The 16,508-nt window shown below is 45.2% G+C and overlaps 1 protein-coding gene across 5 annotated transcripts in view; it reads left to right on the forward strand.

The window, feature by feature from the left end:
• Positions 1 to 16,508, forward strand: part of CHID1 (chitinase domain containing 1) — a 723,738-nt gene that overhangs the window by 69,685 nt on the left and 637,545 nt on the right. For all 5 annotated transcript variants that reach the window (XR_008845294.1, XM_056526912.1, XM_056526913.1 and 2 more), the window contains exon 5: positions 7,473 to 7,517. Coding sequence is in view for 4 of the 5 variants with exons in the window: in XM_056526912.1 (XP_056382887.1) it covers positions 7,473 to 7,517 (45 nt within the window). In the remaining variant the exon portion in view is untranslated. The remainder of the gene's footprint in view (positions 1 to 7,472; positions 7,518 to 16,508) is intronic.

Raw genomic sequence — 16,508 nt, forward strand, 5'->3', positions numbered from 1 at the left:
TTGCGCCTTGTGTAGTATTCTATACCTTTTATTAGCCATGTGACTTGTTTTATATAGTTGTTTTTTTTTTTTTATGCAATATCCTCTTGTCATCTCTCTAGGGAGCTGGCTAGACGTTAGGCTTCTATACCCATGACTGAGTGTCTGAGTACTTTTTCTGCTTTCCTTTTTAGCCCCTTCGTTGGTGATTATGGCTGACATTAAAGCATCTCTGAATGTAAAGGGATTTAAATAATCAGGGGTCAAGTCCTGGAAATAAAAGGGTGGGAACTCGCCCAAGATTTAAAATACACCAGCGCATCCCCCCCCCCCCCCCCCCAAGTTTGTGCAAAAAAAACAGAATGTCGAAGCTAAAACTTGACATCCTGCTCAGTTCCAGGATTCTTACAGGCCACAGGCGTACAGCTGCCTATGGAGTATGAGTGACACACTGTAACAAACCTACTCCTCATTTAATCACCTTACTACTGGGGTGACACACTAAACCTCCTCCTCATGTACTCTCCTTACTACTGGGGTTACACACTGTAACAAACCTCTTTCTCATGTAATCTCCTTAATACTGAGGTGACACACTGTAACAAACCTCCTCATGTAATCACCTTACTACTGGGGTGACAAACTGTAACAATGCTCCTCCTCATGTAATCTCCTTACTACTGGGGTAACACACTGTAACAATGCTCCTCCTCATGTTATTACCTTACTACTGCGGTGACACACTGTAACAATCCTCCTCCTCATGTAATCTCCTTACTACTGCGGTGACACACTGTAACAAACCTCCTCCTCATGTAATCACCTTACTACTGGGGTGACACACTGTAAAAATGCTCCTTCTCATGTAATATCCTTATTACTGGGGTGACACACAGTAACAAACCTCCTCCTCATGTGCTCTCCTTACTACTGGGGTGACACACTGTAAAAATGCTCCTTCTCATGTAATATCCTTACTACTGGGGTGACACACTGTAACAAACCTCCTCCTCATGTAATCTCCTTACTACTGGTGTGACACACAGTAACAAACCTCCTCCTCATGTAATCTCCTTACTACTGGGTTGAAGTACTTTAACAAACCTCCTGATAATGTAATCTCCTTATTACTGGGGTGACACACTGTAACAAACCTCCTCCTCATGTAATCACCTTATTACTGGGGTGACACACTGTAACAAACCTCCTCATGTAATATCCTTACTACTGATGTGACACACTGTAACAAACCTCCTCCTCATGTAATCTCCTTACTACTGGGGTGACACACTGTAACAATGCTCCTCCTCATGTAATCTCCTTACTACTGGGGTGACACACTGTAACAAACCTCCTCTTCATGTAATCTCCTTACTACTGGGGTGACACACTGTAACAAACCTCCTCATCATGTAATCTCCTTACTACTGGGGTGACACACTGTAACAAACCTCCTCCTCATGTAATATCCTTACTACTGGGGTGACACACTGTAACAAACCTCCTCCTCATGTAATCTCCTTACTACTGGGGTGACACACTGTAACAATGCTCCTCCTCATGTAATCTCCTTACTACTGGGGTGACACACTGTAACAAACTTCCTCCTCATGTAATCTCCTTACTACTGGGTTGAAGTACTTTAACAAACCTCCTCATAATGTAATCTCCTTATTACTGGGGTGACACACTGTAACAAACCTCCTCCTCATGTAATCACCTTATTACTGGGGTGACACACTGTAACAAACCTCCTCATGTAATATCCTTACTACTGGGGTGACAGACTGTAACAAACCTCCTCCTCATGTAATCTCCTTACTACTGGGGTGACACACTGTAACAATGCTCCTCCTCATGTAATCTCCTTACTACTGGGGTGACACACTGTAACAAACCTCCTCTTCATGTAATCTCCTTACTACTGGGGTGACACACTGTAACAATGCTCCTCCTCATGTAATCTCCTTACTACTGGGGTGACACACTGTAACAATGCTCCTCCTCATGTAATCTCCTTACTACTGGGGTGACACACTGTAACAAACCTCCTCATCATGTAATCTCCTTACTACTGGGGTGACACACTGTAACAAACCTCCTCCTCATGTAATATCCTTACTACTGGGGTGACACACTGTAACAAACCTCCTCCTCATGTAATCTCCTTACTACTGGGGTGACACACTGTAACAATGCTCCTCCTCATGTAATCTCCTTACTACTGGGGTGACACACTGTAACAAACCTCCTCATCATGTAATCTCCTTACTACTGGGGTGACACACTGTAACAATCCTACTCCTTATGTAATATCCTTACTACTGGGGTGACACACTGTAACAAACCTCCTCCTCATGTAATCTCCTTACTACTGGGGTGACACACTGTAACAAACTTCCTCCTCATGTAATCTCCTTACTACTGGGTTGAAGTACTTTAACAAACCTCCTCATAATGTAATCTCCTTATTACTGGGGTGACACACTGTAACAAACCTCCTCCTCATGTAATCACCTTATTACTGGGGTGACACACTGTAACAAACCTCCTCATGTAATATCCTTACTACTGGTGTGACACACTGTAACAAACCTCCTCATCATGTAATCTCCTTACTACTGGGGTGACACTGTAACAAACCTCCTCCTTATGTAATCATCTTACTACTGGGGTGACACACTGTAACAAACCTCCTCCTCATGTAATATCCTTACTACTGGGGTGACACACTGTAACAAACCTCCTCCTCATGTAATCTCCTTACTACTGGGGTGACACACTGTAACAAACCTCCTCTTCATGTAATCTCCTTACTACTGGGGTGACACACTGTAACAATGCTCCTCCTCATGTAATCTCCTTACTACTGGGGTGACACACTGTAACAATGCTCCTCCTCATGTAATCTCCTTACTACTGGGGTGACACACTGTAACAAACCTCCTCATCATGTAATCTCCTTACTACTGGGGTGACACACTGTAACAAACCTCCTCCTCATGTAATATCCTTACTACTGGGGTGACACACTGTAACAAACCTCCTCCTCATGTAATCTCCTTACTACTGGGGTGACACACTGTAACAATGCTCCTCCTCATGTAATCTCCTTACTACTGGGGTGACACACTGTAACAAACCTCCTCATCATGTAATCTCCTTACTACTGGGGTGACACACTGTAACAATCCTACTCCTTATGTAATATCCTTACTACTGGGGTGACACACTGTAACAAACCTCCTCCTCATGTAATCTCCTTACTACTGGGGTGACACACTGTAACAAACTTCCTCCTCATGTAATCTCCTTACTACTGGGTTGAAGTACTTTAACAAACCTCCTCATAATGTAATCTCCTTATTACTGGGGTGACACACTGTAACAAACCTCCTCCTCATGTAATCACCTTATTACTGGGGTGACACACTGTAACAAACCTCCTCATGTAATATCCTTACTACTGGTGTGACACACTGTAACAAACCTCCTCATCATGTAATCTCCTTACTACTGGGGTGACACTGTAACAAACCTCCTCCTTATGTAATCATCTTACTACTGGGGTGACACACTGTAACAAACCTCCTCCTCATGTAATATCCTTACTACTGGGGTGACACACTGTAACAAACCTCCTCCTCATGTAATCTCCTTACTACTGGGGTGACACACTGTAACAATGCTCCTCCTCATGTAATCTCCTTACTACTGGGGTGACACACTGTAACAAACCTCCTCATCATGTAATCTCCTTACTACTGGGGTGACACACTGTAACAAACTTCCTCCTCATGTAATCTCCTTACTACTGGGTTGAAGTACTTTAACAAACCTCCTCATAATGTAATCTCCTTATTACTGGGGTGACACACTGTAACAAACCTCCTCCTCATGTAATCACCTTATTACTGGGGTGACACACTGTAACAAACCTCCTCCTCATGTAATCACCTTATTACTGGGGTGACACACTGTAACAAACCTCCTCATGTAATATCCTTACTACTGGTGTGACACACTGTAACAAACCTCCTCATCATGTAATCTCCTTACTACTGGGGTGACACTGTAACAAACCTCCTCCTTATGTAATCATCTTACTACTGGGGTGACACACTGTAACAAACCTCCTCCTCATGTAATCTCCTTACTACTGGGGTGACACACTGTAACAATGCTCCTCCTCATGTAATCTCCTTACTACTGGGGTGACACACTGTAACAAACCTCCTCATCATGTAATCTCCTTACTACTGGGGTGACACACTGTAACAAACCTCCTCCTCATGTAATATCCTTACTACTGGGGTGACACACTGTAACAATGCTCCTCCTCATGTAATCTCCTTACTACTGGGGTGACACACTGTAACAAACTTCCTCCTCATGTAATCTCCTTACTACTGGGTTGAAGTACTTTAACAAACCTCCTCATAATGTAATCTCCTTATTACTGGGGTGACACACTGTAACAAACCTCCTCCTCATGTAATCACCTTATTACTGGGGTGACACACTGTAACAAACCTCCTCATGTAATATCCTTACTACTGGTGTGACACACTGTAACAAACCTCATCATGTAATCTCCTTACTACTGGGGTGACACACTGTAACACACCTCCTCCTCATCTAATCTCCTCACTACTGGGGTGACACATTGTAACAAATCTCCTTCCATGTAATTTCCTTACTGGGGTGACATGTCTCCTCCAGCTCAGCCCCGCCTCCTCCACAGCATCACACAGGTCCTTCAATCACGATCTTCCCTCTCCTCCACAGCTAAGCTCCGCCCCCACATGTGATGGTGACATCATCCCAGGTCCTATATCTCCAGCATCTAGCAATCTGGGCCGGGGGGAGGAGACAGAAGGAGGGTAAGAATAATTCAGAAGTCGGTCCTGCAGGACTAATGTAACAGGGACGGTGTTCCTCCTCTGGAAAAAGCAAAGGAACGCTGTTCCTGTGCGTTCCTGCAGGACTCGAGCCCTGGATTTAATTCTCTGGAAAGGAGATTGCAGATCTTGTACTCATTCCACAAGCAGAAAGTTTGCACTAAATCAGACCATACACCCGATATTAGAAATAGATATTTCCCTAAATGGAGCCAAATTGTAATATCAGCACAATGTGAGGGCAGAGTTGGTGCTGTTAAATTAGCTCTGTTACTCTATCCCAGTGGTCTTCAAACTGTGGCCCTCCAGATGTTGCAAAACTACAACTCCCAGCATGCCCGGACAGCCGTTGGCTGTCCGGGCATGCTGGGAGTTGTAGTTTTGCATCATCTGGAGGGCTACAGTTTGAAGACCGCTGCTCTATCCCTTTAGTACCCCACTTCAGCCTCTTCTCAATTCCTCCTTGGGTCACTCGCTGCAGTTATGTAATGGATTGGGCTTGTTTCACACCCAGGGCTGGGACTTTACCTTCTACTCCTACACATGGAACATATTGAAGAAAAGATAGATTTATCGTTCTATCTCTTTATTCCCTACCCTTAATATCTGGCACATCCATAGGCAACATTCTTCAGTTTGATCATGTCTCTGTGTTTGCTCCCTCTCTATCCCTGTCCGATCTAAACCCAAATTTAATTGGAGCATTAGTGAGTTCCTTCTACTAGATGCATAGGAGGAGGATTTATCAAAATCTGTGCTGAGGAAGAGTGGTGCAGTTGCCCATAGCAACCAATCAGATTGCTGCTTTCATTTTTATAAAGGCCCCTGAGAAATCTGATTGGTTGCTATGGGCAACTGCACCACTCTTTCTCTGCACATGTTATGATAAATCTCCCCCCGTGTCTCTGATGCTGGAGATGTGACCGAGCTAGAGGCACTATGTCACATACCTGATGGGGCTGTTTGGTTCTGCAACCCTTTTGGCAGAAGGTCGATGATCTTGTAATGAGGATTAGTGGCGCACAATTACAAAATGATCTGTAATTCCCAGACTTTGAATGTGCATTCATGCTCCTACTGTCATGAAATGGCTCAGTGAAATTCTCCACCTGCAGAGGATGGAAGTACGTGGTCAACCAGGTTCCACCAAATCTGGAGGCCCTGCATGGAGGTTGTTTCTTCACCTGCTTACTCCACCCTACACCCTGTTTGATAAGCATAGGTATCCTTGGAGTCGGGAAGGAATTTATACCTCTAGTATGAGGGTTTTTTGCCTTCCTCTGGATCAACTCAGTAGGGACTCATTAGGGATATAGGTTGTACTTGATGGTCTCTGGTCTTTTTTTAACCTTATGAACTATGAGGGACATTTATCAATGTTTGCTTATATATTCTTTTTTTTAGTACTTTTTTCCTTACTTTTTTTTTTCTTATGTGTGACGTATTTATCAACTGGTTTCAGCCCATTGATAATTTTCTTTCACGTAAGCAATTTTTCCTTTTTTGCTTTGGTAGTAGCTTTTTCTGCTCCATGTTTGAGCTGGAGTAAATTTAGTAAATTTTTAACGCTGTTGCGACTTTTTTTTGCGCAGTTGCGACTGTCGCAGTTAATAAATACCTGACTATCCGTAGTCCATTTTAAAATTATTACTACGTAGTTAATTTTTGGAAAACTTGCTTTTCTCGCTTTCCAGTCAAAATGTCGCACAAAAATCGTGTAGTCGCAGTTGCGACAATTTTGCGACAATTATAGTAAAGAAAACCTGACTAAACCCGTTGATAAATGTCCATATATGTTACTATGTTACTATCTCTCTCTTTTATGTTAGTACCTTTGATGGCCCTGATGTCAAGGTGTTTGATCGAATCTCCTTTTTTGTTGGTTTCCCCTCTTGTTACCACTGCAATTTTTTGTTAAGGTTTTTCTGTTTGGCTTTGATTTTGTATTTGTGCAGTACAGAACAAACGGCCTTTGTTTTAGAGACTATATGGAATGCTTTTACACATTTTATTTTGTCACTGCACTTTACCTTTACAGCTCTTCCTGTAGAGTTGCTATCATGTGTAGTCATCCAGAGCTGTTGTGCTTTTTCAAGTCTATTGTATGTGTTTCCCCTTACCATTTTGTTTGTATCCCTCCTTATCCCATTTATTCTTATTTCAGTAAAATATGCAGTGTTCTCTTTACATACTTACACATGTAACTGCAGTACAGCAGCACCCAACCACCCAGCTATGCAGGGAACTGCAGTATGACTGGCTGTAGTTCCTTGTACAGATGGGTGTCTGATAGCCCTATTGTACATGAAATACACAGCACTACACCCCTTCATTCCCATGATCAGTGATGGTCTGATATCCACCACTCATGAAGCATCTTTCACGATATACTATGTCTTTGAATTGAGAATATCCCTTTAAGAAATAATAACACAAATGTCATAAGGGATAACCCCTTTAGAATTCAGGCTGGACTAATTCTTTATATTTCAAACAATTATGTCCATATGATGATAGACTGAGCAGGCCATCACTTCTGAGTGCGTATCTGATGGTGGATGCCTATATTTCATAATGTTGTTTTTCTTATAGGATGGATAAAAGACATAAAAAAGAATTCTAAGAGCACACAGATTGGTAAGTTTCTATATGTCTTTTTTATTTAATGAGTACCTGGCACCAAACTAAATTTGTAAATATTATTATGTAATTATTAGACACTTTGCTATTAACTTGCTGTTAAATATGTTTTTAATGTGATTGAAAAAACGGCCACTAGGTGGCTCTGTTCTGTTCTCTGCCACATGTCAAATTGAATTGAAATTTACAAAGCCCCCATGGTGCCAGAACAGTGCCCCCCCCACATGTGACCCCATTTTGGAAACTACACCCCTCACAGAATGTAATAAGGGGTGCAGTGAGCATTTACACCCCACAGGTGTCTGACAGATTTTTTGAACAGTGGTCCATGAAAATGAAAAATTTAAATTTAGTTACATTCTGTGAGAGGTGTAGTTTCAGAAATAGGGTCACGTGTGTGTGTGTGTGTGTGTGTGTGTGTGTGTGTGTGTGTGTGTGTGTGTGGGGGTCCACTGTTCTGGCACCACGGGGGGCTTTGTAAATGCACATGGCACCCGACTTCTATTCCAATCAAATTCTCTCTACAAAAGCCCAATAGTGCTCCTTCTCTTCTGAGACTTGTAGTGTGCCAGCAGAGAACTTTACGTCCACATATGGGGTATTTCCTGACTCGGGAGAATTTGGGCTTCAAATTTTGGGGTCCATTTTCTCCTATTAACCCATGTGAAAAAAAAAATTTGGAGTAACACCATCATTTTAGTGTTAAAATTAAAATTAAAACCTGTCAAACACCTGTGAGGTGTTAAAGGGGTACTCCGGCGAAAACCTTTTTGTTTTTTAATCAACTGGTGCCAGAAAGTTAAACAGATTTGTAAATTACTTCTATTAAAAAATCTTAATCCTTCCTGTACTTATTAGCTGCTGAATACTACAGTGGAAATTCTTTTCCATTTGAAACACAATGCTGCCTGCTGACATCTCTGTCCATTTTAGGAACTGTCCAGAGTAAAAGGAAATCCCCATAGCAAACATATGCTGTTCTGGACAGTTCCTAAAATAGAGATGTCAGCAGAGAGCACTGTGCTCGTGATGTCAGCAGACAGCTCTATGTTTCAAACGGAAAAGAATTTCCACTGTAGTATTCAGCAGCTAATAAGTACAGGAAGGATTAAGATTTTTTAATAGAAGTAATTTGTAATATGGCACCAGTTGATGGCACCAGTTGATTTAAAAAAAAAAAAAAAAAAAAAAAAAAAAGGTTTTCACCGGAGTGCCCCTTTAAGGCTCACTACACCCCTTGTTGAGTTACTGGAGGGGTGTAGTTTCCCAAATAATGTGCCATGTGTTTTTTTTTTTTTTTTTTTGCTTTTCTGGCACCATGGGGGCTTCCTAAATGCAACATGCCCCCAAAAACCATTTCAGCAAAATTCGCCCTCCAAAATCCCACAGTTACTCTTTCCCTTTTGAGCCATGTTGCGAGCCCGCAGAGCAATTTGCGTCAACATATGAGGTATTTCCTTACTCGAGAGAAATTGGGCTACAAATTTTGCGGGACTTTTTCTCCTTATAACCCTTGTAAAAAAAAATAAATAAATGGAGCTACATGAACATGTTAGTGTAAAAATTGCTGATCTTCATTTTTCTCCTCCATTTTGCTGCTGTTCCTGTGAGACACCTAAAGGGTTAACAAACTTTCTGAATGTAATTTTGAATACTTTGAGGGGTGCAGTTTCTATAATGGGGTCATTTGTGGGGTACCGTATTTCTCACAGAAAGGCCCCTCAGATCCACTTCAAACTTAACTGGTCCCTGAAAAATTCAGATTTTGAATTTTTCGTGAAAATTTAGAAAATTGCTGCTATACTTTGAAGCCCTCTAATGTCTTCAAAAAGTAAAAACATGTCAACTTTATGATGCAATCATAAAGTAGACATATTGGGGGAGATTTATCAAAACCTGTGCAAGGGAAAAGTTGCCCATAGCAACCAATCAGATCGCTTCTTTCATTTTGCAGAGGCCTTGGTAAAAATGAAAGTGAGCTGATTGGTTACTATGGGCAACTGGGCAACTTTTCCTCTGGACAGGTTTTGATAAATCTCCCCCATTGTATTTGTGAATCATTATATAATTTATTTGGAATGGCCAATTCTCTATCAGCTCCATTGGGGGACACAGACTATAGGGTATATGCTGCTGTCTCTAGGAGGTTGACACTATGGTAACCAAAAAGTCGGCTCCTCCCAGCAGGATATACCCGCCTCCAGGCCACTGAGCAATTCAGTTTTTGCTTTGTGTCTTAAGGAGGTGGACATGGTCTGGTTTTCTCCAGACCAAGTCTCATATTTTTTTTATTTTATTAGGTTTATTTTATTTCTGTTTTCAGGTGGGGACTCAGGAACGCAATATTCACTGTTTCCCCATTGCGAGAGGTGGCAGACATCTTGGATGTACTGTTAACCCCCTCTCGCCAACGGTCAGCTCTTGGGGTTGTACCTCAAGTATCCGGGTCCCCCTACCTCCCTGTTCGCCTCGCTATGAGCTTGGCTTGCCGGAGGTGAAAATGCTGACTGAAGACTACAGTCTGAAGACTTCCTTAGGTAAGTTCTTCAGCATAGGTGAGTATCTTTTTCTTTCTAGGTGTTGCAACAGCTGGAGACCCTCTGTTTTTTTTGGCCCTATCCTACAGAGGCTGGACTGGCCGGGGGAATACTTTTCCCTGCAGGGGGAGTAATTTTTTATTATATGGGGGGGCAGTGGAGCTTGGGGCAGTGTTTTGTCTATACGGGCACTTTATTAGAGGCGTGTGTGTTACTGTACACGCTGCAGGCTGCGGGCGGCTTGCGCCATTCACTTCGGCAGCCGCGGCTGCTGACGGCACTTCGCCTGCTCCGTTCCCGGGCGCACAGGACTCGCTACAGGCGGCGTGTGCGCTCGGGGTTCGGAGCGGGCGACATTACAGGAGTCTCGCAGTTCATCTTCATCGGTCCGGCAGACGTTAGCTCCGCCCACCTGGCCGCATAAGTGCCTCAGCAGCGCGAAAAGGGCCCCAATTAGCACTGTGCACGCGTTGGGGCCGTGCAGGGGCCAATCACAGAGCTCCTGGCTCTGACCCGGCCTCTTCCTCCTATTGGCTGGCGTTTTTTTCTCTCTCCCTCAGCACGGTGCAGAGTTCTCCTCACAGCAGCTGCCTCGGGACACAGACTCTGGGTGAGACTGTTCATTTTTTAACTATGTCCGTGCCCAGAACTGTTCCTCTCTCCAAGCAGATTCCGGGAATATTAGTTACCCATTACGCTTGTAAAAGCTGCTCTGCAAAAATGTCAGGTTCTGCTGAACCCATTTGTCCGGGCTGCTCCACTGCTCCCCCAGACCCCCCTGCTGTTTCTAACCCAAGTGCCCCTTCAGACCTGGTGGGTTCGGCCGCCCCTCCAGCCTGGGTTTCCTCCCTCTCCCAGTCTATATCCGACTTGGCACAGGTCTCCTGTTCTGTGGTGACTGCCTTGGAGAGGTCTACCCTTCACCTTCCCTCTAGAAGGTCCCGTTCCCCTTCACCTGACGCTTTGCATAAGCGTGATAGGGGTGCCTCCTCTGACTCTTCCCAGGAGTCTACTGGTAGGCATGGGAGTTCCTCTCGCAGGTCTCGCCCGACCACTGCTTCAGGCCACACGCGTCACTCTTCTAGAGGACGTTCCCGAGGTCGCCGCTCTGGCTCTCCTGAACCTCGTATCAGGTCGGAGTCCCCCTCTTCCAGGGCCACCTCCACTCGTTCGCACTCTCATGGAGAGCTAGCGGCCGAGGGTTCCGATTCGACATCCGATTCGGAGGACCGTTCGGACTCAGTGGACATGGTGAACTCATTGGTTATGGCCATAAGAGACCCCTTTAACCTAGAGGACCCAGGAACTTCGGACACAGCTCCAGAAGTATCCTTTCATCGTGCCCGTCCGGCACCCAAAGTGTTCAGCTCTCACGCTGAATTTGAGGCCATTCTAGAATCTGCCTGGAAGCACCCTGAGAAGAAGTTTCAGGGACTGAAGAAAGTCCTAGCGCGATATCCTTTAGCCAAGGACCTTGATTCCAAAGTGACTTCCTCTCAGTCGGTGGATCCTTCCGTTTCCCGCCTCTCTAAAGCTACTACTTTGCCGCTGGGGGATGCAGTGGCCTTCAAGGATCCTGCAGACAAAAAGGTTGAGTTGTTGGCGAAGTATGCCTTTGAAGCAGCGGGTTCTTCCCTGCTCCCTCCCTGTCTTTGCCTCCACCTGGGTGTCTAAGGCCCTCTCGGTGTGGCAGTCCCAACTCTGTCAGGGCATTCTTTCAGGTTCTCCCCTGGAAAAACTTGTCTACTCTGGCCCTCCAATGTTCCAAAGCTGGAGATTTCCTGTGTTCTGCTTCCTTGCACTCAGCCCGCTGCGCTGCCTATGCCACCGGTAATTTAGTGGCCCTCCGTCGTTCCATTTGGCTTAAAACTTGGAACGCTGACGCTGCATCTAAGAAGTCTCTCACCGAGATTCCTTTTACTAGTTCCCGTCTTTTTGGCAAGCACCTGGTTGAGATTATCTCTGAGGCGACAGGGGGCAAGAGCTCTTTATTACCTCAAAACAAATCTAGCACTGCTTCCCGTAGGAAGTCTTCTTCCTTTCGGTCCTTTCGGACGTCTGGCCCCTCTAAAGGGTCCAACCAGGTGCCTCGACGGGACAAGAAGGTTCCCTTTTTTAAGACCCGTCCATCGTGGAGGTCGGACACCAATCGGCAAACCGCAAGCCCACTTCTGCATGAAGGGACGCCCCCACCCGGAGTTTCTTTCCTCGGTGGACATCAAGGATGCCTACCTCCACGTTCCAATTTTTCCCGGACACCAGCGGCACCTCCGCTTTGCGGTTCCGAAAGGTCATTATCAATTTGTGGCTCTCCCCTTTGGTCTGGCTACAGCGCCACTAGCCTTTACCAAGGTTCTGGCGCCTGTGATAGCTCTTTTACGGTCAAGAGGGGTCTCAGTGATACCCTACTTGGACGACCTTCTCATCAAAGCCCCCACCAGAGCCCAGGCTCTGGAGAATGTGAACCTCACTCTTCAGACCTTATGTCGCTTCGGGTGGATGGTCAACCGAGACAAGTCAGTTCTCTCCCCCACCCAGTCTCTGGTCTTCTTGGGGCTTCAGTTCGACTCTGCCTCTGCTCGGATTCGCCTTCCGCCGGACAAACGTCTGGCCCTCTTGTCGGGAGTCCACTCCCTCCGGACACCATCCCCGGTCTCCATCCGTACTTGCATGGAAGTCCTGGGTCGGATGGTGGCAGCCATGGAGGCTGTACCCTTTGCCCAGTTTCATTACCGTCCTCTTCAGCTGGCGATTCTTGCACGATGGGACAGGTCCCCTCTCGATCTCAGGATTCTTCTTCTACTCCGGACTCGGCGGTCTCTGCGCTGGTGGCTCAGCTCCCCTCTTCTTCTTCAGGGGCGTTCGTTCCTCCCCCTCCACTGGCAGGTGGTCACGACAGACGCCAGCCTGTTGGGCTGGGGGGGTGTTTTCAGGAATCAGACGGTTCATGGCCTCCGGCCTCCCCAAGTAGCCCTTCTTTCCATAAACATTCTGGAACTGAGGGCGATTTATCTGTGTCTGAAGCATTGGGAGTCCCGGCTTCTGGGTCACCCTGTCCAGTCCGTGTCCAGTCGGACAATGCCACGGCTGTGGCATACATCAATCGGCAGGGCGGCACTCGCAGCTCAGCGGCCATGTCTGAGGTGTCAAAGATCCTCCTCTGGGCAGAACGAGTGGTTCCAGCCATTTCGGCGATTCACATTCCTGGAGTTCTCAATTGGGAAGCGGATTTCCTCAGTCGGTCCTTTGCTGACCCCAGAGAGTGGTCTCTTCTTCCGGAGGTGTTCGCGCAGGTCTGCGACCTCGGGGGGACCCCGGACGTGGATCTCTTCGCGTCTCGACACAACCGGAAAGTTCCGAAGTTTGTGTCAAAGACCAGGGACCCCCTGGCTCTTGCCGCGGACGCCTTAGTAATTCCGTGGTCGGGCTTTGTCCTGCCCTACACGTTCCCTCTTCTCGCTCTCCTTCCTTCACTATTAAAAGTGTTGTGGGGTGGGGGGGATGGCAAGATATATATCGCTGCAGGGGGGGCATAGAGCGCTATATATCTAGCCCCCCAGCGCATTTATAATATGCCTCCCACCGGCGCATTTATAAAAATATGACCCCTGCCAGCGCATTAATAAAAATATGACCCCGCCAGCGCATTTATATGTATACATCTATACCCCCTGCCAGCGCATAATGTGACCCCACTGGCGCATTTGTCTTAATTTTCTATTGCAGCGCTATACGTGAATGGTATACAGTGGGGATCAAAATTTTGGGCACCCCAGGTAAAAATTTGTATTAATGTGCATAAAGAAGCCAAGGAAAGATGGAAAAATCTCCAAAAGGCATCAAATTACAGATTAGACATTATATGTCAACAAAAGTTAGATTTTATTTCCATCATTTACACTTTCAAAATAACAGAAAACAAAAAATGGCGTTTGCAAAAGTTTGTGCACCCTCTAGAGTTAATATCTTTAACTGCCTCCTTTGGCAAGTATCACAGCTTGTAAACGCTTTTTGTAGCCAGCCAAGAGTCTTTCCATTCTTGTTTGAGGTATCTTTGCCCATTCTTCCTTACAAAAGTCTTCCAGTTCTTTGAGATTTCTGGGCTGTTTGTCACCCGCTGCTCTTTTAAGGTCTATCCATAGATTTTGAGGTCAGGAGATTTTGAGGTCACAATCAGGAGATTGTGAAGGCCATGGCAAAACCTTCAGTTTACGCCTCTTGATGTAATCCCCTGTGGATTTCGAGGTGTGTTTAGGATAATTATCCATTTGTAGAAGCCATTCCCTCTTTAACTTCAGCTTTTTCACAGATGGCATCAAGTTAGCATCCAACATTTGCTGAAATTGTATTGAATCCATTTTTCCTTCTACTCATGAGATGTTCCCTGTGCCACTGGCTGCAATACAACCCCAAAGCATGATTGATCCACCCCATGCTTAACAGTTGGACAAGGTTATTTTCATTAAATTCTGTTCCCCTTCTCCAAACGTACCTTTGCTCATTCCGGACAAAAAGTTCAATTTTAACCTCATCGGTCCACAGAACTTGTTTCCAAAATGCATCAGGCTTGTCTCTATGTTCATTTGCAAAGTTCAAACGCTGATTTTTGTGATGAGGACGTAGAAGAGGTTTTCTTCTGATGACTCTTCCATAAGGACCATATTTGTACAAGTATCTCTTTATAGTGGAATAGTGTACCACAACTCCAGTGTCTGCCAGATCTTTCTGGAGGGATTGTGCAGTCAAACATGGGTTTGGAATTGTTTTTCTCAGAATCCTGCGAGCTGTTCTGTCTGATATTTTCTTGGTCTTCCAGATCTTGCTTTAACTTCCACAGTTCCTGATGACTGCCATTTCTTAATTACATTCCGAACAGAGGATATTGACATCTGAAAACATTTTGCCATCTTCTTATAGCCTTCTCCAGCTTTGTGAGCGTCAACTATTTTCAGTTTCAGATTTCTAGACAACTGCTTAGAATAACCTATGGTGCTGATTGTTGGGGCATGGTCAGATGAGTCTGGGCATTTAAAACCTTTGAGATTGACATCACCTGGTCTTCCCAGATGATGATTGAGAACAATCCATGACACTGGCAGGTCTCAGCTTTGCAAAGGGGGCAGTGCATGCTATAAATTCTGCAGGGTGCCCAAACTTTTGCAGATGCCATTTTTTTTGTTTTCTGTGATTTTGAAAGTGTAAATGATGGAAATAAAATCTAACTTTTGTTGACATATTATAAGAATGTCTAATCTGTAATTTGATGCCTTTTGGAGATTTTTCCATCTTTCCTTGGCTTCTTTATGCACATTAATACAAATTTTTACCTGGGGTGCCCAAACATTTGATCCCCACTGTATCTATCAGAACGGATGCAGCAGCCGCCGGCCAGATGATCCTGATAAATAAACTAGTTATTCATAGTGCCGACGGCTGCATATGTATGTAGATGTGCTGGGGGGAAGACATATAGCATTATCTGCCCCCCACAGCGCTTCTATATACATATGCAGCCAATGCACTATGAATGAATAGTATATCTGTCAGCATCATCTGCCGGGCGGCTGCTGGATGCGCTGCTGACAGATATCACATATAGCGCTGCATAAATGCGCTATATGTGACAAGTATATCTGTCAGCAGCACATCCAGCAGCCACCCGGCTGATGATGCGGACAGATATACTATTCATTTTTAGCGCCGGCATCTGCATGTGTATATAGATGTCCTGGGGGGCAGACATATAGGGTTATCTGCCCCCCACAGCGCTTCTATATACAAATGCAGCCGCCGCGCTATGAATAAATAGTATATCTATCAGGATCATCTTGCCGGCGGCTGCTGGATGCATTCTGATATACCATTCACATATGGCGCTGCAATGGAAAATTTAGATGCGCTAGCGGGGTCACATTATGCGCTGGTGGGGGGTATAGAGATATATAAACGTGCTGGTGGCGGTCATATTTTTATTAATGCGCTGGGGGGCTAGATATATATTCTCTATGCCCCCCAACAACACTTTTAATATACATATGTCCCCTCACATTGTCCATTTTAAAAACCCCGCTGGGATTCCTGAATGGCTTCTCAGTACCGACCATTCAGGGCTCCCAGCGGGGAATTTAAAAATGAAAGTAAAAAATACATTGTGTACATCGCAGGGCTGCGGAGCATGCCGCCCGCTCCCCTGCTTAATAACTTCTGATCGGATCAGGTGTCAGAAGTGAGGCCCGTGCGATCAATCCCTCAGCCCTGTACTACAACCCCCATCATGAAACAGAGTCTGTTCCATGATGGGGGTAGTAGTAAAGCACTAATGTAACCTCCCCAGCCACCAGCAGATTCCCGCAGCTGGAGAACTACTACTTCCATCATGGAAAAAAGTCTGTTCCATGATGGGAGTAGTAGTCCTTGCTGTGGGAGTCTGTAGGCAGAGGTGTAAAAACGT

This window comes from Hyla sarda, chromosome 6, assembly GCF_029499605.1.
Source record: "Hyla sarda isolate aHylSar1 chromosome 6, aHylSar1.hap1, whole genome shotgun sequence".
Classification (NCBI taxonomy): domain Eukaryota; kingdom Metazoa; phylum Chordata; class Amphibia; order Anura; family Hylidae; genus Hyla; species Hyla sarda.